General features: G+C 39.3%; 1 protein-coding gene and 1 long non-coding RNA gene across 3 annotated transcripts in view; one reads left to right on the forward strand and one right to left on the reverse strand.

Moving 5' to 3' along the window:
- The window catches only part of adgrv1 (adhesion G protein-coupled receptor V1), a 60,605-nt gene extending 46,426 nt beyond the window's left edge, over positions 1-14,179 (forward strand). Inside the window, exons 71-90 of the mRNA XM_042070654.1 lie at positions 759-902; positions 1,462-1,633; positions 1,871-2,009; positions 2,141-2,991; positions 3,212-3,329; positions 3,523-3,694; positions 3,874-4,113; positions 4,394-4,801; positions 4,928-5,112; positions 5,837-6,089; positions 7,420-7,556; positions 7,852-8,012; positions 8,537-8,637; positions 8,963-9,079; positions 9,665-9,843; positions 10,538-10,695; positions 11,538-11,659; positions 11,955-12,140; positions 13,084-13,255; positions 14,064-14,179. Coding sequence (XP_041926588.1) covers positions 759-902; positions 1,462-1,633; positions 1,871-2,009; positions 2,141-2,991; positions 3,212-3,329; positions 3,523-3,694; positions 3,874-4,113; positions 4,394-4,801; positions 4,928-5,112; positions 5,837-6,089; positions 7,420-7,556; positions 7,852-8,012; positions 8,537-8,637; positions 8,963-9,079; positions 9,665-9,843; positions 10,538-10,695; positions 11,538-11,659; positions 11,955-12,140; positions 13,084-13,255; positions 14,064-14,179 — 4,131 coding nt within the window. The remainder of the gene's footprint in view (positions 1-758; positions 903-1,461; positions 1,634-1,870; positions 2,010-2,140; positions 2,992-3,211; positions 3,330-3,522; positions 3,695-3,873; positions 4,114-4,393; positions 4,802-4,927; positions 5,113-5,836; positions 6,090-7,419; positions 7,557-7,851; positions 8,013-8,536; positions 8,638-8,962; positions 9,080-9,664; positions 9,844-10,537; positions 10,696-11,537; positions 11,660-11,954; positions 12,141-13,083; positions 13,256-14,063) is intronic.
- Positions 14,180-15,315: 1,136 nt separating this feature from the next.
- On the reverse strand, positions 15,316-22,531 carry LOC121690175. Of its 2 annotated transcripts, XR_006025008.1 has the most exons (4): positions 22,413-22,524; positions 16,047-16,103; positions 15,856-15,941; positions 15,316-15,525 (listed from the first exon to the last, which is right to left on the reverse strand). It is a non-coding gene; the product is annotated as an uncharacterized LOC121690175 (long non-coding RNA). The 2 variants fall into 2 exon arrangements; XR_006025009.1 differs by lacking the exon at positions 16,047-16,103 and having other exon boundaries at positions 22,413-22,531.
- Positions 22,532-23,393: the final 862 nt, after the last annotated feature.

Raw genomic sequence — 23,393 nt, forward strand, 5'->3', positions numbered from 1 at the left:
CATCTGGGTTAGTTCAATCAACACAGTTTTGTTTAGGTTTGCTCACTCTGAGTTTAACATGGGACTGATCCTATAACAAGCCATCATCAATGGAGCTCAGAAATCAGAGCTCTAAAAGTTATTTTCAGAAATCATGGACTCTACATCTTATGGGCTAAATGGGAGAGGGATTTAACCCCCCCCCCCCCCCCCCCCCCGTTAGTACAATTAATAATCTAGCATCCATGGTGGAGAGGGGTGCATTATTCCCTGTGGGATGGGCAGCTTCCACATCTGAAAAGACACCAGATTTTGGAGCAACATACGATGCCATCCAGATTTATTTTTCAGGGAAGGCCTTGACTGTCAGCAAGACAAAGCCAAACTGCATTCTGTATGTCTTGCAATGGCATGACCATATATAGCAGAAGGGCCCAGGTGATAAAATGGCCTGTCTGCAGTCCAGACCTGTCACATTTGGTTCATCAGGCAAGGACTCTCAAAAATCCAGTAACTAGTCTCCTCAGTTCCCAAACATGAAAAAGAATACCAGTACAGTAGATGATGCAGCACAGTGGTAAGCATGCACCTGTCCCAAAATGTTCCTGGCATCAAATTCAAAATTGACACTTTATCTTTACACTTTTTTAAATTAACTATAGGGTTTACATAATTTGTAAATAATTGCATTCTGTTTTTATGTAGTTTCAGACCGACTTGATTTTTATAGACATGTGTAAACATCATTCCTACTCATAACCAATTCTACTCTACCACAGGTGTTCCTTGGTTTTGGATCAAACCTTACCATTGAGCTAACAGACATTCATCTGATTGGACCTTTGCTTACCTCTCCACCCCGTATCTTACTGGAGTCAAACATGGCCACTGTAACAGTTCCAGAGAAAGCAGCTAATGCTAAGGTTTGTGTTGCCAACAGAACCTCAACCTGTGAAAAATGTTTTAACTACAGAAAAGAAAAGAAAAAGCAAAGCTACCTGTCAGGTACTAGTAATGATAGAACTGAAACGGGTATGAACTGTATGACTGGCCTATGTCTTTGAAGAGCAGCAAGAGTTTTGTTCATTAATAGACCCTTATTTTAATACATGCTCTGATTTCAAAATTAGCATAAAAGTATATGCCTATGTTATGACTGGAAACATTCCTCCACAAAGGTAACAAAATGGTTTATGGTAAACAATGAAAAAGTTTTCTGGTGGCCATCAACAAGAAGTAACAGAAGCTTGCAAATAAGTTGCATAAGAAAGGAACTGGCAATACATTTCACAAAAGTGTATGTGATGTTGTGACCCTCTTAGAATGTAATTAATTAATTATATAACAAAAGCTGGAATTTTGCATCACCAAAGTAAAGAAGGTGAACTAACCAAACAGAGATATATTGAATTGTACAAAACCAGGTTTGAGCGTATTTTGCCAAGACATATGTACATTTTCAACTTCTTTGAATATTTACAGGTTGGGTTCCAATCACTGGCTCTCAAGGTCCCCAACACTGAGACTGGTCTTTGTGAAGTTCTTGTTGCTAGGCAAGGGCTCTATGGGAAAGTAAAGCTGGAGTGGAGCGCTGGGTATCCCCCTGGGCAAAGCCCACCTGGATTCCAACAAGGTCTTATTAAACCAAGTTCAGGTTTGTAGCCAAGTCATGTATTGAGCTCTATCTTAATATTGTTTCTTTTTTTTTTTTTGACTTTACAAATAATTATGTATTATGTAATATGTACATACATATGTACATGTAGAATGTACATAGTTATGTAATTTTTGTATGACACAAAAAAGGATCTCACCATCTGCCCTCCATGCTTGGTGCTGGGGCCCATTTTCTTTACCATTTAATTAACTTTGCCTTTTATCCAATGTTTAGGACGTCTCTTGCTGGAACATGGAGAGAAGAATAAGGTATTCTCTGTCACTGTGGTAGACAGCACGTCATTAGATTCGCTTGCATATGCTGTGCATTTAACTGGTGCCTCCTCTGATGCACCAGGGGGAGCCACACTCAGGTACAGTGTAACTGACCTTGAGTGTCCTCATGATTTTCTTTGATAAAAGTGTTTCGTTAAAGCAGAAATAAATATACATATTGTTAGCATTTTTCATATGTCAATGAGGAAGTTTATGACTTTTCTCATAGGCATGGATTCACTTTGGCTGAAATTGAACCCATGGGTATATTCCAGTTTGCCCCAGGCTCACACAACCTTGTAACCACTGAGGACGTGCAAACTATCACTCTGTACGTACAGCGACTTTTCGGCTTTCGCAGTAAGCAGTCTCAGGTCTCCTTTGAAACAATGGCGGGCACTGCTCAAGCAGAGCAAGACTTTGTCCCCATCTCCATGGGCCGACTGCTGTTCCATGCACAGCAGTCGTCCGCCATGATAAACATCTCCGTAATTGATGATGTACTGACAGAGCCCAGTGAGACATTTTACGTCCACCTGACAGAAGCAATAGAACTGGACGAAACAACCCCGCTGTTTTTGGTGGATACAGGCCCCAGAGTGGACCAACAGAATGCTAGAGTAAACATCACCATTTTGGACAATGATGCGGTGGGTGAAAATGCTGGAGTGCTCAGTATTGACCCGCCACTGCTGCGTGTGACAGAGGACTGGACAGGCGGTCAGGGCGAGGAGCAGCAGGTCATCCTGATGGTGCAGAGAAGAGAAGGACTGAAAGGAGCGATAAGTGTAAAGGTTAGGGCCTATGCTGTAGGTAGTGCTGTCGCCCAATCCTTTTTCACCACTGAGCAGAATCACACCTTGGCTCAGGAGGGACAGGATTTTGAGCTGGAAACGGTCCTGGTGTCCCTGGTCGAGGGGCAGAGTGAGGCTGAAGTAAGTATTCGGATTCTCGATGACGCAGAGCCAGAGGGTCAGGAGGTTTTTTTCATCTACCTCAGTGAGCCAGATGGAGGTGCTGAACTGGTGAGTGGGGTCCACCAGACTGGCCTGACTTCGTTCTCCAAAATCATCATTCTGGGTAAGCTCTTTAAATTAGCATGAGCGAATGGCATAATATGTTAATATGATATAATATTATGAGTACTATATTACCCATCATGTTTCACCTCCACAGTGAAATACATAGCCAAAGAGTTTATAAATGCACTAAATGATGTGATGTGCACTAAAATGATATATCAAAGTGTTTTTTTTACAACATGTTACATCTTCTCTTTTGTTTTGGTTCTTTTCTGCAGGGAGTGATATTCATAATGGCATTCTGGGATTTATGCTAAGTTCTCAGTTTGGACGTGTACTAGATGAGGACTCGGAGAATAGAACTGCCGTGCTTCTGCTCCAGAGGCAGGAAAACCGGTACTGCCAAAGTCACAGACATCTAAACACAAAACATTCAAATCCAAACAACAGTGTTAACATCTGTAAAGTAGAACTGGGCCTGTTTAAATATTTCTTTCAGTACCATCCCAAATAAAAAGTCAAATTTGAACTCAAATGAATTCATTTATAGAAAGTAATTCAGTAATCTTGGATTTATTTGTGATTGCAGGGCCTTTGAGGATGTGTTGGTATCCTGGCGGGTGACATTAAGCATAAGCGGCTTGTCCCTTGTCAGCCATGGGGTCAATCTGACCAGCGAATTGTTGCAGACCTCAGGCAGAGCTCTCTGCAAACAAGGAGAGGTCCTTTGTTCTATAACTCTGGAAGTTAGGGCAGATGAGGTTTGTTTGTGTGTGTGCTGTATGTGTGTATTGACTGTTGAGGCTTTAAGCAGCATGGTAAATCTCTTGCTCTTTGCAAACTGAACTCACAGTCTCTTGCATTATAACTTCATAAACTTTGTTATGCTTTAGATAAAACTGAATGACACCATGTCATGAAATGCAACATCCTATTACAGGACCCAGAAGAACAAACTTGGTTCCTTGTGGAGATATATGAGGTGGGGGAGGGGGCAGCCATCAACCAGAGTGCCCGCTTTGCCAACATCACCATGTTGAGGAGTGATGACCCACAGGGGCTTGTGTATTTTCCTCTGGGCTCTCGGCTGCCACTTGCTCACCTCAAGTCCGTACAACTGAGTCTTCAGGTCCAAAGAGACACTGCTGCAGACTCCGTTACAGTTCACTACCATACGGAGGTGAGAGATATAGAGATGACCACACAATACCCATGTGTGGATAAAGATACAAATTTGTACATATACTGTATGTAACACATTTGTATATTAGATTACATATGTAGGTCACATATGTAATCTCATAGTTGTTTCTGTACTTTTATCTCATGTATTGCTAAATAATCTATATCAACACACTAAAATAGTTTTCCTCATATTTTGCAATAAAGAGAAAAAAGGAAAAAAAAGATTCTAACCATCTTTGTGTTTTATCTTACTAAACCATACCTACACCAAAAAGACGCTGCAGAACGCAGAAGTAGTGGGACCCACACTCATCTGGGCTGCAGTGGCAGGGCAGGATTTTATTTCGACAGAGGGGACACTAACCTTTACGGTGGGCCAGAAAACTGCCAGCTTTCAGCTGACACTGACCCCTAGCCAGGCCTCCTCCCACCCCACCCCGAAGCGCTTCAGGGTGATTTTGTCAGAGGGGTCAGGTGCCAGAGTTCACCCACGGTATGGGGTGTCCAACGTGACAATAGTGTCAGATGAGGAGACTCAGGCAATATGGGCACTGCTGGACCCTCTTACTCAACCACTCAGTCAGAATCTCATAGATGATACCCTGCAGAGCCTCAATGACAGGGTGACCGCTGGTGAAATCAGCCTTGAGCAGCTAACTGCAGTAATGGCTGCACTGGACAAGGTAAAAAAAAACTTTTAAAAAAAGCTGATGGAAGGGGAAAATGTAATATTAATTTAGATTTCTAATATTATAATGTTCAAAATCAAATGAATGATGTCCACCTCTTTACCTCATCCCCACCTACAGATTTTGTCTGAGGCTGAACAGATTCCTCTCGAAGACAGCAGTCGGGGCTTGACCTATGAACTCCTGTGTTCTCTAGTCCACCCAAGCCGCAGGGACACCCGTGGCATGAGCCAACTGGCCAAGGTGGCTGAGCGCTTTGCCTTCTCCCTGGTGACAAACGTAGCCTGTGGCTCAGAGGGCCAGAGGTGAGTTCTTTATGACGTTCTTCAGTGTTTCCCACAGAATTGAATTCTATTTGTGGTGGTAGGTTTGCAGAATTAATTTGAATGCAACAGTTTTTAACAAATTAGCGCAGCGTGGTTATGATGCTAACCAGCTTTAAGCACAATTTAGTACAACCTGGAAAATCCTTGTGTGGTGGTCAATGTTGATATTGTGGTGGGCCGCCACAAATAAGTCAATGTATGGGAAACACTGGTTTTGTTTTACAATCAACAAACTCTTTTTGCAAAATATCCTCACTTTTATTCAAAAGAATTCCTTTCCCAGCATGTCCTTTGATGTATGTCCCACAAAGTTAATCTTTTAAGGAAAACTGACTCCTTTAAAAAGTTAAGCCTTGAAATGGTGATTGCTGGTTAATTTGAGGAAAACATGATTTAAAACTTTTTCAACCACACCTTATTTTCAACCACACCTTATTTTCAACCACACCTTATGGTTGTGCTAAGTCAGATGTAAGTGTCTTGTCTTACAGGAATATTCAAGCAGATATGCTCCAGACACGTTAATCTCAGTTGCCATATACGGACCAAGTCCATAATGGGACTGTATCGGCACGCAGCATATTCTGAACCAAAATATTTACCTAATATCTGTCATGTCCTACGTACTGACAAACACAAATCAGCTGCTGTGTCTGTTTTTTATTTTTATGTCATGTAATACATGATGCATTCATCTCCTCAGGGGAAGGACGGTTCTGGACAGCTGTCCATACTTCACGCTGGCAGCGCATCACTGGTACCCCACACAGATAAATGGCCACACTTTCACAGGCCGAGACATGGACACCTTCACTATCCCAGAGACACTACTTCAGGTGCCAGCCCTTCCGCTCAGTAGCTTGGCTCTGTCAGCCTGCCGTAAAGTGCAGTTCACAGAATACAGCACTGAGCACTGGTTCATCACAAACTCCAAAGTCAGTGCGTTGAATGACAAGGTAATAATCTTCTCAAAGAACCGCAGAACCTTTATGGATGTATGGGTTGAGGTGTAATGGTTGATGTCACTAACCATTTTGGAGAGAAACTGGAAAGAAAAAGTGGAACACCAGTCTATCGGCTGCAATTCAAAGATCTGCTGTAGCTAGTAAGAAAGTCTAGTATTGTCTAGATCAGTGTTTCTCAAAGTGTGGTCCGCGGACCACTGGTGGTCTGCAAGCTATCCCAAGTGGTCCGCGAGCAGACGTGGTAAAATATAAGATGAGTTGTTTGCAATATTGATCCAACTTGAATGTAAATCCAAACAGTTCTGCAACACTGTCTATTTAAGAAATGCCAGTTTAAATCATATGAATCCTCTGACACAATAAGCAAAGTACAAAGACAATAAGCAAGGTGGTTCAGTGAGTAGGCCTATTGTGTAGGCTAATATACTGTTACATTGGTCTAATTTTTTTTTAGCTAGGTGGTCTGTGCATTTATTTTTTATTGGTTAAGTGGTCCTTCGTCTGAAAAAGTTTGAGAAACACTGGTCTAGATGGTAGGCAAGTACTGTGCCCCAGAATGTAAAAAAAAAAAAAAAGAGAATGGCAACCATTTTCTTACAGCTCCTCAAAGAAGAACTCTAACAAAGTCTTTTGTGTCAGCACACACTGACTTGGTTGTGTTTGGTTATATCCCGGTCTAGGGCTTGTGGGATATAACAAAGTTTTTAAATAGTGAAAAACGAGCAGACAACGTAACGTAACATTAACCTGTACTGTATTTATTAGTACAGAAATAGATTAAATAGAAAAAAATCCGTATGAAAAACAGACAAAGAGCAACTACAAAAAGCAAGGCCTTGAAAGTAGGCCTCAGCAGCCAGGCACTCACTCCAGGTCTCTCACCCTGGTAAGTGCGAAAAGGCGAAGGTGGTTGCACGGGCAAGGCCCTAGCGGCAGCGAAAAGTGATCCCCAAAGCGCGAGCAAAAGAGCGAGAGAGATCTCGAATTACGTCAGCCAGCCACTTTTAAAGGGGCAGGCTGTCATGACTTCCAATTAGATCACACCATCAATCAGCTGCGCCAACCTGCCTATAAGACTCAACAACAGAAAAGAACAACAACAGAAAGAAGAGACACAACGAATACACAGAAACGACCAGTTTGTCGTAACAGTTTGTTTAAAATGGTTCAGCAGTAATCAAAGACAATATCCCATAAGGTGTAACATCTCCTGTTTTCTTTCAGAGAACATATTTAACCAAATGTTTGTGACCTCTTTTTTTTACCCTTTCCCCCCAACCCTCAAATCCCCAATCCACCCCACCCACCCTTGATCTCTCAGGTATTTTCAGTTAGTCTGGCTGGACACAGTTCTCAGCCTCTTGCTGATGGAATTGAAGTATTGTACCGCATCCACACCCCAGATCAGGTCACACCCCGCAACTCAATTTGCCTCCTGTGGAATGAGCAAGCCGAGAGGTAATTTCTTAGAGACGTAATCATGCAAATATACTTACACTTGGACATGAGCATAGACTCTCACTAAAACACATTGCATATACTTTCCATTCATGTGCAGATGATGTACTTAGTTTGAAACATATGTGAAATATACAGTGATTAATTGTGATTTTCACAGTATACAACTGTAGCATTGTTAGACACTGTGCAGTAAATCCCACTGTAAAGCAAAATAACATTATGGTAAATTATTGAAGTGAGCTCTTTTGGAAGAGTGACCCTTGCATGTAAGAAGTATTTTTTTCTCCACCAGCTGGCTATCAGATGAGAAGGTCTGCCGTGTTGTGGATGACCGTGAGAATTTTGTGGAGTGTGCTTGCTCCCACCTGTCTGTCTACACTGCATATGCTGATAAAACCACCGTCATTTCCTACAACGCAGCATTTTACGCTAGTGGGTTTATATGCATCTCTGGTTAGTCACTCTCCTGTTTTACTCCCTACTAACAGTTTTAATCTAAATATTTGTTGCCTTATTTGATTTGTTCAAATTTGTTAGGCACTTTGCATGATATGACATATGACATGCATGAAAATGTATTATTATATTATATTATTATTATATTTTATATTATTATAAAACAGTTATTTGACTTTTAAAGTTATGTGTCTATAAAAAGAAGTGATTTTGAAAAATACGTAGCTTATTGAAAATGACTACTACCAATCAAACTATAATAGAACATGCAGCCCATTTTCAAGTTGTGTTACCTGTATTGAGTGGTGGTCATAGTGATTTAATCCAATACAATTGCACAAATCAGATAAATTGTGCAAGTCAATTCGATTTAGTTTTATTTAGTTCTACTGCACCATTGGAGATGAGGAGGAGATGAGTGATGCAGAAACAAGATCAATTCATACATGAATAGTATTTTATGTAATGCATACTGGAAATATAATGTATTGCATAATGTATCGTTTTTGTCTTCTTGACAGGCTTTTCTTTGGCCATTCTGTCACATGCATTGTGCTCCAGGTTCCCCATGTTTGCTGTTAAACTCCTCACACACATGATGGTTGCCTGTCTTGGCACTCAGGTAGGAGACCTGTAGCCATTGTCCTAGGAGTTATTTTGATTCTTGGTCTTACATTTGGTTACATTTTCCTTTTTAGCCTAAACCAAGGGTATTCTGAAAATTATGTAATACTGTATGTTTGTAGGTGCATGGCTAAATAACATAGCACATACACATCAGAATGTGAAGATGAAACAATATGGCAACAATATAGAGAGACAGAATAGTAATATTATAGATTTGATTTGTTCCCATTTACCTAGATATGTGGCTCCTCACATGTTGTAGTTAATCAATACGTTCAGTTTTGCTCACTTCATTTTTCTCCATTCTCCAAACTGTACAGATTTGTTTCCTTGTGTCAGTATTCCGAGGGCAGATGTTCACTGAGGACAGCTGTGCTACCCTGGGCCTGTTCTCTCACTACTTCCATCTCAGCCAGTTCAGCTGGATGCTTATACAGGTGATATTACTATTAGTTCACTACACACTTTATGTTACTATGCAACACCTTAAACTTTGGTAACACTTTACTTGACAGTATCGACATAAGAGTGACGTGACACTGTCATGAACACATGACATTGTCATGACACATGACACATGAACCCAAACCCTAACCCTAATCCTAACCTCTAACCCTAATCCTACCTCTAACTCTAACCCTCTAATCCTAATTCTAAATTGTTATGACAAAAAACGCATGTCACTTAATAACAGAAGTGCTATGTCATAAAGTTTATGACTTGTTTATGACACGTTCATGACAGTGTCATGTCACTCTTATGACGATACTGTCAAGTAAAGTCCAAACCACTTTCGTCTTAACGTAAAGTCTTAACAAACTTTCTATAAAAGGTCTATTTGCTTGGAGAACTGTTTGTTTCTTAGTGGACGCCACCAAACGGTAACAACATAATTTAAGAAGACATGTTGTGTTAAGTTTCTTTTCTCATTTTGGCAAGTAGCAAGTATATAATAAGCGGGTTAATGAATATATGAAATATGCTATAGACATCAACTCACCTATACAATCCTCTGTCTGCAGGCAATTAACTTCTGGCTGACCCTAGTGATGAATGATGAACACACAGACAGACGTTATCTTCTGTTCATCCTCCTGAGCTGGGGACTTCCGGCACTGGTCATCATCATACTAGTCATTGTGCTTCTGGGAGGATACGGTTGGAGTATCCATGACGTGTACGGACTTGTTAATGGACATCTGTGAGTTATTTGCTGCACCTCACTGACAGACATATACTGCCCCACTAGATAAAAACATGGTCATGCAACCATAAGCCACGGCTAAGCACACACTGCATTTTATGCATTATTTTTGTGGGGGTTTGCAGAGGGGGGTGTCTCTCTAGCACTTTAGTTTTCCTGATAGTTTGTAATCTTTCCTGATAGTAGTTTGTTTGGAATTGTATGAAGACACTACTTTTTTACTATTCAGTGTAAGACAACAATCAGTAAAGAGACATTGCCTATGTAAGGCACTTGTGGTAGCATGTCATTTCAATTCATTTGACCTAAATTCAGTGAGGTTCCTTGTTTCTGCTAGTGTCATGTGATACAGCATACCCTGTGGGTGCTCTAAAATGTGATGTGCATACTGTAGCTATTGGAGGTGAATGATATGCCTCCTTACAACAGTGCCTAAGGGTAGCATGTACAGACATGAGCAGTGGGCCACTGTGAGAGATTTGTGAGAGTACAAGCACTGAGCCTTGGGGAACTCAAACTACAGACTAACAATGATCAGAAAGGTAGGATGTACACCAGGATAGGACACAGCCTTTGATACCGTATCTCTACAATGCCGGGACTAGCACTATGGACTAGGAATCATTAGTGAAATGTAGTCATGGTCATATGCACTTTGAGTTGTTAACATCGTAACATATTTCATTCTCAGGTGTTTCATCCCTAATGTATACGCTGCACTCTGCTCGGCTGCTTTGGTTCCGCTCATCTGTCTGGTGGGCGTGCTGGTGGTCTTTGCCCACGCCTATCAGGTCACTCAGCAGTGGAAGGCATACGATGACATCTACAGAGGCCGCACCAACAGCTCAGGTTGGGGTCTGTGTGGATGAGTGTGTGAGAGTCGTATACATTAAATATACAATCATTAGTCATGACATGCCATTTTATATTTTAAATTATTTCTATTAAGGTAGCATAAGAAAAGCAACGCCACAGTTTCCACAATATATATTTTTTGGTCACTATACAATAAGAAATATAGAGATATTGCACTCAGGTTCAACCAGCTGTTAAATCATCACCAAACATAGCTTGTAACCTAGTTTATACCGTCTGTGCTTGCATCTCTACTTTTGCACAATCCATTCCAAAGCACTTCCTGTTCGTGTCGGGGTTTCCCCCGTCTAAGGGATATCGCTAGAACTGTATGCTGTGCAATCAATACGTCCGGTATCTACTGCCGGTCTGCATCTATAAAAAGCAAAAAACACTCTTGCCACTTTTGCTTATACCTTTACACTTATTGCCTCGTACAGTATATTACACAGGATGGTGCAGTCTGGCTACATTATTAATGGGGGATATTCTTGCTTCTCTTGCTATGATATGACATGGTGTTTATGATTACAGTATACCCAAGACCTTAGAGATTTATTTCAATTAACCAGAAATGCTTTGTCACAGTAGTTCAGGATTTGTTTTTTTCCCTCAATGAATAATTTAGCTAACCCCTGGTGATTAATTGGCATGTGTGTGGTGTGTCTGCATTAATTCCTGTGTGTTGTGTGTGTTGTGTGTGTGTGTGTGTGTGTGTGTGTGTGTGTGTGTGTGTGGTGTCTGTATGAATCCCTCTGTGTTGTGTGCGTGGTGTGGTGTGTGTGTGTGGTGTGTCTGTATTAATCCCGCTGTGTTGGGTTGTGTGTGCATTCCAGAGATTCCCATGGTCCTCCATCTGTTTGCACTGGTCTCTGTGGTGTGGCTGTGGGCAGGACTGCATATGGCTTACAGACATCTCTGGATGCAGATTCTTTATATCATCTTCAACATCTTGCTGGTAAGATTGTACAGCTACAGCACTACACTCTGGGGGCATGTTCATGTGAAAAAAGTCCTTTAAGCAGAACCCTAGTTGGTGTGTGCTTCCATGTAATTGAGTCTGTTTGGGGATAGGAAGGAGGAAGGGGTTCAAATTAAGATCCATTCACTTTCTGATGGTTTAAGATTCATCTAGAAGTTAATGTTGATGAATGATTTGCACGAAGAGATCCATTCAGTTTCCGATTTGATCATGTTTAAGATTGATCTAGAAGTGAATTCCTGTGTTTCATCTTGTGTTTTTCTTTTGCCAGGGTCTATATGTGTTTACAGTTTATTTCATGCTGCACAACCAGCTATGTTGGCCCACTAAAGCCAGTTACACAGTGGAAATGAACGGCCACCACAGGACCACCTCCACTTACTCAGGCACCGGTGCAGTTACAGTGACCAGTGAGATCAGTAAATCCACCCAGAACCTCATCAGTGCCATGGAGGAGGTAGGATCATTACGAGTGGCCACCGGTACCCACATGACAATGCAGACTATTCTTTGCTGTAGTTTCCCAATGGTGGAACGCATTATTACCAGTTGCTACCAGAGCAGGGACGTCCCTCTTTATCTTCAAGAGCCTCTTGAAGATGTAGCCACTTGAAGATGTAGCCTCAAGAGAACCTCCTAGCTCCTCTAACATACATACACACCTAACTTGCACTTACTATGTGCTTCATCTCTACTCACTCTATCTCTCTTCACTACATCTCTTGGTTTAACCTGGTCCTCGGTCATCCTCTGGTTTTGTAAGGTAGTATTTGTTGTGACATTAAGGTCTCTCATTGTATGTTTGCCTTGCCTTGAATGTTATCCCTCTTTTAAGTTACTTTGGACAAAAGCATCAGCTAAATGAGTAAGTGTGATGTCAATGGGAGACCCCCTTTCTAATTTGTATTTCTCTGAGTCTTGTGGTGATGGGACACAGGAACAGAGGTTGTGTTAGACTTTCAAATTTTGCATCAAGTTGTGTGTCAATTGGGTCATAACCATTTAGTCATACTCTGTTCCTTCTGATATTATGACAGCATGACTGATAAGTGATGGCCTAGGGAATGCTAGGGAATTATGATGGGGGAAAGACACAAACAAATAACACCCACTGTGTTATCTGACAGGCTAGCTAGCATTGGTTCCTTCTGTCTCTGTCTCTAGCTCCTTGCCAGTCGCAAATGACTCCTCTGGATATCTAGCCCACTGTCCTATGAAAGAAAACAGCATTTCTTCTCCTCATGTTTTGTGTATCTTGCCCTTCCAAATGAATGTACAGTATGTTGTGTGTGCATGCATTATGTTCCTACAAATGGTACACTGTGAAATGATATCAATTGACGCTCCCATGATTACATTGTGTGTGTGTAGTACAATCATCTCTGTCTCTGTATTCTTAGTTATCTGCTGACTGGGAGCAGGCATCCCTGAGGCGTGGCAGTCATCTTGGCAGTACATACCCATCAGGATTGCCAAGCCAGCCATACCATGGAGATCAAGAATTACTTAACGCCCTCACAGCTGATGAGGAGTCACAGGACTTTGATGACCTTATATTTGCCTTAAAGACTGGTGAGACAGACAGACACATGCACTCATTGTTTTATGAAGCGACAGAAAACAGCAATTTTTCCACTTTCTGAGGATGCTTTGTATTCATAATAGTTATTATTTGTGTCATTTTACATTCAGGGTAATCATTCAAAAAAAAAAAATTTGAAAAAAGTAAAAAACAACAAATTGTATTTTGGCAATCATCTTCATTCTCTAGTTGATATTTCATTAAAAAAAACTACACCACTTAAATAATAGCACTAAATACAACTAAATATTTTATTAACTTTACTATGCACAGAAACCTGGACCACATATTTGCAATTATGATGTTGAAAATATAGCAGAATGATCATAATTCCAAAGGAAATTATGGATATTTGAATTAAAGGCCAAATGTCCATCAATATATAGCTGAACTGGTATAGCTGAACTGGTTGAACTTTTTTAGCAGAGGAAATGCTTTAGATATGTTTCAAAACCGGATACAATTTGTATAATAATTGATATTGAATTGAAGTTGTAAAACTTAATCCCTAAAATTTTGTGTCTACTCCCACACACATTCTATAGATATGATAAACAAACAAACAAACAAACAAACAACAACATTATAAACTGGGGATTTTGTTTAACCTGGGGGCAGAAAGGTAATTTTTTCAGATAAGTTCAACTGTTTTCAACTGAAAAAGAGGCCCTGCAGGAACACATATCATAAACATGGCTCACACAGGAAATAAAACATGATTGAAAGATGTTCAAAAAACTACTTTTAGTTCACGCTATCCATCTAATCATCTCTCCCCCTCCGACGGTTTCTCAACAGGCTCTGGCCTTAACATCAATGATGATGAATCCCTCCAGGGGAGCCATGACGACACCGCCACAGAGTCCCAGATCGTTGAGCTACGACGTATCCCAATAGCAGACACGCACCTTTAACCTTCTTGCTTCTCTTCGTGATGAAAAAAGAACTCATTTTTTAAAAATTTATATTTATAAAGTGCTGAAAAGCAGTGACGGTTTGATCATTTTTGAAATTATTTTTCATGTTATGTTCATCAATATTTTTAATTATTTAATTTCTGTGCTGGCGTATACACAGGGATTTCAGTGCAATTTAGAGCATTATTTTCCCACATTGTCATGTAGCTGCCCACAAAAAATTCCTCAGTATTACAATTTAATTTCAGATAAATTATTAAATTATTACTTCAGACTGAGCTGTATATTTTGTTTGTCTACATTTGAGTATGCAACTAGATTTACATTTCCTGAATGGAATACTAAGTGTTTGCAAAGCAAATTGCTGTAGTAGTATGCTCAGTTATACTTATTATTTTTATTTTTCCCCATTTCTAAACTTAACTTTCACGAGTTGAGTCATACCTCTCCCGTGTTGGTACGTGCACTCAAACGCTCTGGTGCTATCTTCCTCCTTCTATGGCTACGTCTGAGCCCGCTAGCATAGCAACATGCTAACACATTCGCGCCACGCACCAGAGAGTTTGAGTGCACGTACCGACACGGGAGAGGTATGACTCAACTCGTGAAAGTTAAGGTAAGAACATATATTACTACTGACATTGGGTGGCGTGTTCCTTTAACAAAGACAGTGCCAAAGAACAGGGTCTAAATATTGTTATATATTGAGACAATGGGTTAATAAGACACATGACAGAGATAGAAGGTAGAAGGAAACAGGTGAGCTGGTTAACAATGAGGCAAGATCTAAGAAGAAAGTGATGACAGTGAGAAAAGAAAAGCATCTTTGGCGACCTCTAGTGGCCAATAAGAGTCTTTGTGACACTAAAGAGGCATACTTTGCATAAACCTTTATCAACTTTGCTATTATTACTTTGCTAAACTACTTTGTGTATTACATATTTTCCCACAGCACAATATATAAAAAATATCAATATACCAGTTTACCAATATACTTTAGTATATTAAGTTTAACTTGCGTCATTTTTTCACAATGTTGAAAGGACTACTTTTCAAGGCCATTAAATGAATGACATTAATATCAGAACCAATGAAGACACACTTAATGTATTTTATTTTTATTTAACTTGACATAATATAAGCACTAAACGAGTCCACCGTGTTTGCTGAAACAATGGAAATGCTTCCAACGCAGAAGAATAACAGAACATTTTCTTATTTCTTGGACTGCACTGCATCACCCACCATCAAATACCAGTTATGGCCTGCACTTTGGTCAACTGACGTTTAGGGGCCCCTTTTCCCAGACTTGTCAGTCAGAGTGTACTGGGCAAGTACCTCCTCTGTAAAAAACAATACAAATTAGCGACAAGTTCAGCCACAGGAAAGCTCTCATGTATCACAGCAACTGAACTGCCAGCCAATGAAAAATATAACTGAAGGTTAACACCCAAAAGGGAAACAATATATAGGTATTGCATCCTTTGGAAAATGTATGTGTCTCAGCCAATTATTCTCCTTTTTTATCCTTTGGGAAATTTACCTAATTTTAATGCTGACCTATAGCCCTGAACACCTGACAGTGTGGCAGCGATGACTTCAGCATTCTAAACATCCATGAACTACCATGGGTTTAAAGTAATGCATGCATTTATACCTTTATTATAACATACCATTTCAATGTCTCCTGAAAATGATGCCGATGGTGCAGGGAGATCAAGGCCGAATTTGTTTGCTGAATTAATCAGTTTTGGGACATCTGAAAGTAAATACAGAAATATGGGGGAAAAGAAAATTAGATTTGTTTGATTAGATTAGAAATATCCAAAATATTTTTGAAATGTCAAATCCTAAATCTACCTACAACGAAGGGCTGTCAACATTTCCTCTATTGGCTGTGCAATTGTTGTCCCATCAACTTCTACAAGGAACGTTTTTAAAATCACATCAAACAACAGTTACAGTACTTGACTGTTATAACAGGTATTCAAGGTAAAGTGACATGTTATCCTACCACAGGTCCTTTCAACCTAACTTGTATGACAACATTAGATTGGTAACATGCAGATAAGGTTAAACTGCACTATCTGAACATGTATATATATTTGATCATTAAACAATATATGTTATCATTTAAAGTATATTTGATAATTCCAATGGTCCCTCTAGTCTATAGTCAATAGTATTAGGGAAAGCTGTCCTTACATTTGTACTCAAAATTGCTGATATCAATTGAGAAAGCAACAAGAAATGCTTCAAAATGCAGGGACCTATTTTCATGACACACTGTTCGGGAGGCTTCATAATCTAGGTATGCTTGAAATTTGACCCTTCAGCCCCCTGATACATCTAAAGCCACTAAAATTCCCCATTGACCGTTTCAATCTGTTCCTAGAGGGTTTATGGTTGAAATGTTCAAAACCAATGCAGATAGCTCAATTTGTTTTCTGAGTCAGCGGCAATGCATTAGGAACACGTATACGTGTTTCTGCAGTTGAAAGGGTCTATATCACAGGCCAGCCACACAAGCCATTACCAGACAAATAAAAATATATTTGTATAGACATACAACCTAGTTGCTACAGAAGTACAGTATGAAAATTATGGTGGGATATATAAAAATGTACAAGATCTGATGCAGTTCATTGATATTTTTACACCAAATTTTCCTACAATTTTCAGTGAGCCATAGTTTTGCAGATACGCCACTGTTGGCTAATTATTTTAGAAGTTGAAGAAAATTAACAGCATAGAAAAGTCCCAGACAATTTCAAGGATCTAGCATGAATCAAAAAGTAATGAATTATGGAGGAAGGAACATTGTAATTTTTAGCGACACTCATTTATAGAACCACAAGTCCCACAACCCCATTTTAAGCATCCATTAAGCCTCCATATCTCAGAAGATGAGATAAAAAGACGATGCAAGCCTAAAGTGCTGCATGGTCATTGTTGAGTGCAATGCTGAGGAGAGTATGAAGCAAATCCAAGATGGTCAGTCGGGAACATTTTCTAAAATCTGTTGATTTGACACGCAAGGACACGATTGTGTAAAGTAAAATGTAGAAACTTTATCCACTTTTCGGCACTCCAAGCAATAATCAGTGAATAATGATGATAATGATAACAATAATAAGTTAATGATTTTGTTCAGGCTCCTCAGTGGTCACATGTTTCTTCTTCCTGTTTTTTGTAAGAGGTGGAGAATTTGCAGAGTGAGGTGGGCATTAGTTGTTTTTTTCTTATCAGTTTGGAGCAGGATTTTTATTCTGTAATTTCTATAATTTTCGAGTTGTTGAGAACTACTAACAAGGGGTACAGATCAACCGACAGAATGTTCTGATTGCCTGCTTTACCCAAAGTAATCACCTTGGACCGTCTTTAAGACAAATATCAATACAGTGATGGGACAGATTTTTAGAAAGCCATGTAAGTTTCAATTTCATGCTTTGAGTTCAGACTATGAATATAACCCCGAAAGTGGTTCTTTACTAGTGTTAGGTTTCACATCGACCGATTTCAGAATGTTATTGTTTGTCTCAAGATAAAGAAAATGGCTCAGGTTCCTCATGTGTCTTTCAGTAAAGGAAATACAGTATGCTACATGTCTATGCAGGTAGCTAAAATAATGAGAAGTTTTCCGGCCAAACTAATCTTAATGTGTTCATGCTAATTCAGAGAACATCATTCCATTTCAGTAATGGTTTGCATGTTTAGTTCGACTGATAGTCCACTTCAAAAATCATAGTCATCTGGTCACAAATGAAATATGACTTTGATGTTTCCTCAACCAGCCAGAGACAAAGAACCTCTTCTGAGACACGTGCACGAAGGTAAGACACGTAAAAACCACTGCTTTACTCTTGCAATAGAATCATATAAAAAGTAAAAGGCAACTGATACTGCACATAGTAAAAAAGCTTATGGGAAAATGAATAAAGGTGCTGAAATTTCTACATGTTCTGTAATATACTTTCTGTGAGGCTATGTGGTAATGTGACGTTAATTTTGCATTACCTTTTTGAGCTGGACGGATGCACACTTCCAAACTGGAAAGTCTGAAAAAGCATCACTCTGTTAGTAGCTAAGAAACTGAAAAGCTTTAGGCATGCATTAGAGATTTGTCTTATACTTTTGCAGCGGACTACACTTGGAACTTCCTTCCTGTGCTCATCAACATTCTGGAAAGCCTCAGCAAGGAGGAATTCAAAAAGTTCCTGTCACTCATTTCGGACATGACGGGACGCTACCGGGTCCCTGAGGGCAAACTAGATGGCAGAGACCGAGCCGAGGTGGCGATGCTGATGACCAAAACATGGCCTGAGCGTCTGTGCCTCACTAACACACGGGACCTGCTGAAGATGATCCCACGCAATGACCTGGAGAGAAAACTAAGGCCTTATCTGGAGAACATTGAAGAGAAATGGTGACTGTAGTTAAGCAATAAGCCCCGAGAGGCATAGAGGTTACAGTGATTTTTACAACAGCTAAGGGGTGTTCTTAGGCAAGGACCAGAACTATCTGTTCCAAGTCAACACATGATCCACTGCAAAACCTGGCCTTCTCAATCTCAAACTGATTTCCTGAGGACACCTGGGGAGAAAAGGTCATTTTTGCGTTGGATCAAATCTAGAAATTATTTTTGGACATCCCCTATGACTTGACCTCAACTGAAAGTTTCAGTCTCAACCTGATCTACTTAAGGTGATGATACCTTAAGTACACAAATCTAGAGACATTATCTGGATTCGAACATTTGAGACAATATTAGTGAATGAGAGGAATAGCAAAGGCACAAATTAGTTTACCGATGTTCTGATGGTAATCCAAACAGTCAAGATATTTAGAAAAACATGATGTTGAAAATGTGACATCTGATGCCAAGTAAACTTAACTTCTCCTCCTTTACAAATACCAGGAAACTCAGAAAATCAGACACATTGTGTGTCTGATTATTACAAAAGCCGGACAAATTTAACGATGTAAGAGAATACAAAGGACTGACTCTGGATCAGGATATTGTTTCCTGAACCCCCGTAAAATCACAACCACTGAATATTTTAGGGGTTTGTGTCTCCATACACGACATCAACCCTTTCTTTTTTACACTCATAACGTACAGCATTACTCATGACGACGGAAGCTACCCAAAGACTACACACCAGCTTCACACTGCAATCAGACGTACAGGTGCATTTCAACAAAATAGAATAACATGGAAAAGTCCATTGCCCTGCCTAGACTGAGAGATGAAAGGCTCACGAAACCATTGCTGGTATTTTCACTTAATTAGCTGATTAGAGCTCTTCTCAGGTTGACATTTCTGTATTATACATTTTTTTATTCACATTTAGACACTGGATTTCCATGAGCTGTAAACTGCAATTATCAAGATTAGAATAATTAAGCTGATAAAAGGCCTTTGAATATTTCAGTTTATGTGCAATGGATCTAGATTATATGAAAGTTTTACTTTTTGAAATTGAAACTTTTCCCATGATGCACCCGTATTTCTTCTCATGTACTACCAGATGACACCAATACCCTACCTGAACAAGTTATGACTGAAGTTTATGTGAGTGACAGACACATGATGTCACATAGTACTCTCTGAAAGTATACTGGAATAATACTAGGCTATGACACAGCCACATACAGGATGTGTATACATTCAGGGCTGAGCTACACCAGGCGCGTAACTGAAGCGTTCCGTTCCCGTTGCGTCTGCTGCAACAATTAGCTTCCATTATAATCAATGGAAGTAGCTACACCAGACGTGACCGTGGGGCGTACGTTCGAAAAAAATAGACCATTCATCTAAAATGGATTTTACGCGTCGCGAACGGAACGCTTAGGGCTGAGCTACACCAGGCGCGTAACTGAAGCGTTCCGTTCCCGTTGCGTTTTCTGAGCTTCCATTATAATCAATGGAAGTAGCTACACCAGACGTGACAGTAGGGCGTACGTTCGAAAAAAATAGACCATTCATCTAAAATGGATTTTACGCGTCGCGAACGGAACGCTTAAGTTACGCGCCTGGTGTAGCTCATACCTTAGAAAGAAAAGTCTCTGGGAGAGCACACCTTCTGTCACTTGTGATATAATTTTGAATGAATAAATGAATGGATGAATGAATTGTGAGTATATTTCTTTTGTACGCATCCTTCAGCTTGATAATAAAAAATAATCAATCAATACATTAATCAATCAATCAACCAATCAAATAAGTGTTGGCCTCAGCTAAGGAAGCTTGAAATGTTATGTTTCAATATGAATTTTCAGACGAGATATGCTGATACTATGACTATCTGGAACTATGAAATATAAATAAGTCACAAGGTGACAACTAAGAATCATAGGATTAAATTAGCCAAACTACAGTAGGCCTATGCCTATAAATCATCATCAACTTTTCAATACAGATTAAATGCAGTTAAGGGCACTTTGACATGTAGGCTGCACTCACTGTGATTTGAAAAATGGACAAAAATATGAAGAGTTGTCTTTGCCTTTGTGTAATGGAACTGGCGAGTCTTGAAGTCTTCAATAATTTGTTTACATGAAGCACATATGCCGATTGAAACACATTCCACTCAGCTAGCTAGGTGACTGGCTCAGGCTCATTCACTTTTAATTGCAAACAGAAAATGTCTAGCTAGCATCATTACATGCTTCTATTTCCAAAGGAATGAAAGCTGTTTATACCAACTTAATATCATGCTTATCATTGTTAATGTACAATACATGTGGTACAAACAATATTAGAGCTTGTGGACTAGCTATAGGCTATATTTCAATGGAGCTGGTAAAAAAAAGATCATTATGAGAACGTGGCCACAATGGGCTTAAAGTGACCGTGCACCATTTACAAATGAGTTAAACAGCATCAAATGTGTAGTATTTCTTAAGAAATTAATACTTTAAAACACAATTACTGTGTCAGTATTATCATTTAAATAATATAAAAGTGTTTTACTTTTACCTTTGTGGTTACTCATTAATTTTGTGATTTATGTTGTATTTAATATTCCATTTAAGAAGCTTTAGTCTTTAGGAACTTTTTAATTGCGGTTAATCGAGATTAATTCATTTCAAAATATATATTTTTAATCGTTTGACAGCCCTATAATAATATTGGATAAGGGGAATGGCTACACTTACAAATCCTGGGTGTGTTCACACTGTTTTTGCTTTTAGATAATAATAACCCAAAAGGATTGTCTTGATACGGTCATGCATAAGACTTTTTTTCCTATCCTGGACTCGGTCTTGACTCGGACTCGAACCTTTTTGGACTCGGTCTTGACTAGTCCTGGTCTTGGACTTGTCTTGGACTCGACAAAGGTGGTCTTGACTACAGCCCAGCCATCTAGTGTAGTGGAGTAAGACATTCAGAGTTTGATCAAAAAAAGTGATTCACCTTCAGTCATGTTAACGGGATAAGCACAGTGGTGCAGTCAAATCCCCAAGCCGAGCTATAACTGTAGCTCAATTTAACTGTGCATGTAAATGAATGACAGCTCAGAAGCTCTGTACCATTAAAACATTCATATGGACACATTTGCCATTAGATTCCATTTGTTGTTAAAAAACAAACATTTTCTTTGGTTAAGAATACAGATAAGAGATCTGAACCGGCACCGTTTATAAACTTCCTTCCTTCCAAAGACGTGCAGCGCTCAACAGGCAGAAGTGAGAAAGGAGAGAGACCTGAACTACTAATACAGCAGTTGATGAGAGAGTTATTAACAACAGTTACTATGTGTAAGAAACAACTGTAGTCTAAAACAGCATACACTATTGTTGCTTATTTGACAATGCACACTGTGCTCTTTTCAAATCCTACAAACATGGGCCATTGTTTGCATAATAATTAAAAACTTGCTTGACTGATTTTTTTGTATAGCTCATTCAATGAACACTGTCTATGTAGTCTAGAAATAGTGTGAAAAGTTGCTTTTAGCTTTCCAATTTTGATAGATGTATTGCCTTAAGGGCTAGTAACCAATACCTTGTGAAAGACATTCCACATATTTTCTTAAAATAAATAACAATTATTTCTAATTTTTGTTTTGTCTGATTATGTCCACATTATACTATTTAGTCTCACACACTCATCTGTGATGTTTACAAGCCTTTTAACTTTAAGAACTCTTAACTGTGAGCAGAGCTAAACACTTCTTGTCCACCATTAAGCGAAAATACATGAAAAAACTTTTAAATTACTTACAATGATTTTCATAGTCTGTTAAATTATTTGTGTGCTTCAGTTCTTCCTTTGGGTCCAGTAATCTCAAGTGACTTATTGTGCGTTGCTGCAGTTCATAATCCGGTTACATGCTTTGGTCGTCTCTGTATGGTGTACATTGCTTCCTGTATGAAGTTCAGTTCAGACCGTGGGAAAGTCGCACTCTCTCACAGGTCAAACAGTCATAAGAAACCACTGTGGCTGAGCTCGGTTTCCGTATGAGGATAATTTACGTGCCAAACTGTGCATCTCAATTGTTCCATCTTTTTTCTAATAGCATAGACTTTGTGACTTCAGATATCTTTTTTGAAGTGCTAAGAACATATTTGCCACATTGCTTTTAGTCTGACAATCAAAAAAACATGTTCTATGCATGATTAAGGTCTATGCTCTATGAATCATATGAAAGACGGTTCAAGGTTTAATATTTATGGAAAGATCAACTTGATTTGGCTATATAATCAAATAAAACAAGAAAGAATACACAGACTGCCAATATAACGACTTGTATTGATTGAACTCAACTGAAACTGAAAGTAGGTGTTTCACCATGTGGTTTTCCTGTTTTGCAAAGAATGGAGGTGGTGTTCGTTGGTAACCTCAGTGTGGATTTTGGGTGACCTCTTGGTGGATACAGTACACAAACCAATCACATAACGTTTTTAACCGTCTTGACATTTTTATCTTAAACATTATGTGTTCTGGATTTCATTTATTGGATGACACAAACAAACAATTCCAGATCTACACATGCATGAACATGGAAGGAGAATGGCCTTAAAGTGTTTTTTTTTTTTTACTATATTACACTTGTATCAATTTTGTTGTTAAGTTGAAGTAAACTGTCAATTTGTCTTGCAACCTTCATGCAGATCAAGGTGACTGATACTTTTCTGTACAAATGTGTCACCTGATTGTTTTTAAGCATGTACTGACATTAGTGCAGGTGCGCCTGTATCAACT

This window comes from Alosa sapidissima, chromosome 18 (genome assembly GCF_018492685.1).
Source record: "Alosa sapidissima isolate fAloSap1 chromosome 18, fAloSap1.pri, whole genome shotgun sequence".
Taxonomy (NCBI): domain Eukaryota; kingdom Metazoa; phylum Chordata; class Actinopteri; order Clupeiformes; family Clupeidae; genus Alosa; species Alosa sapidissima.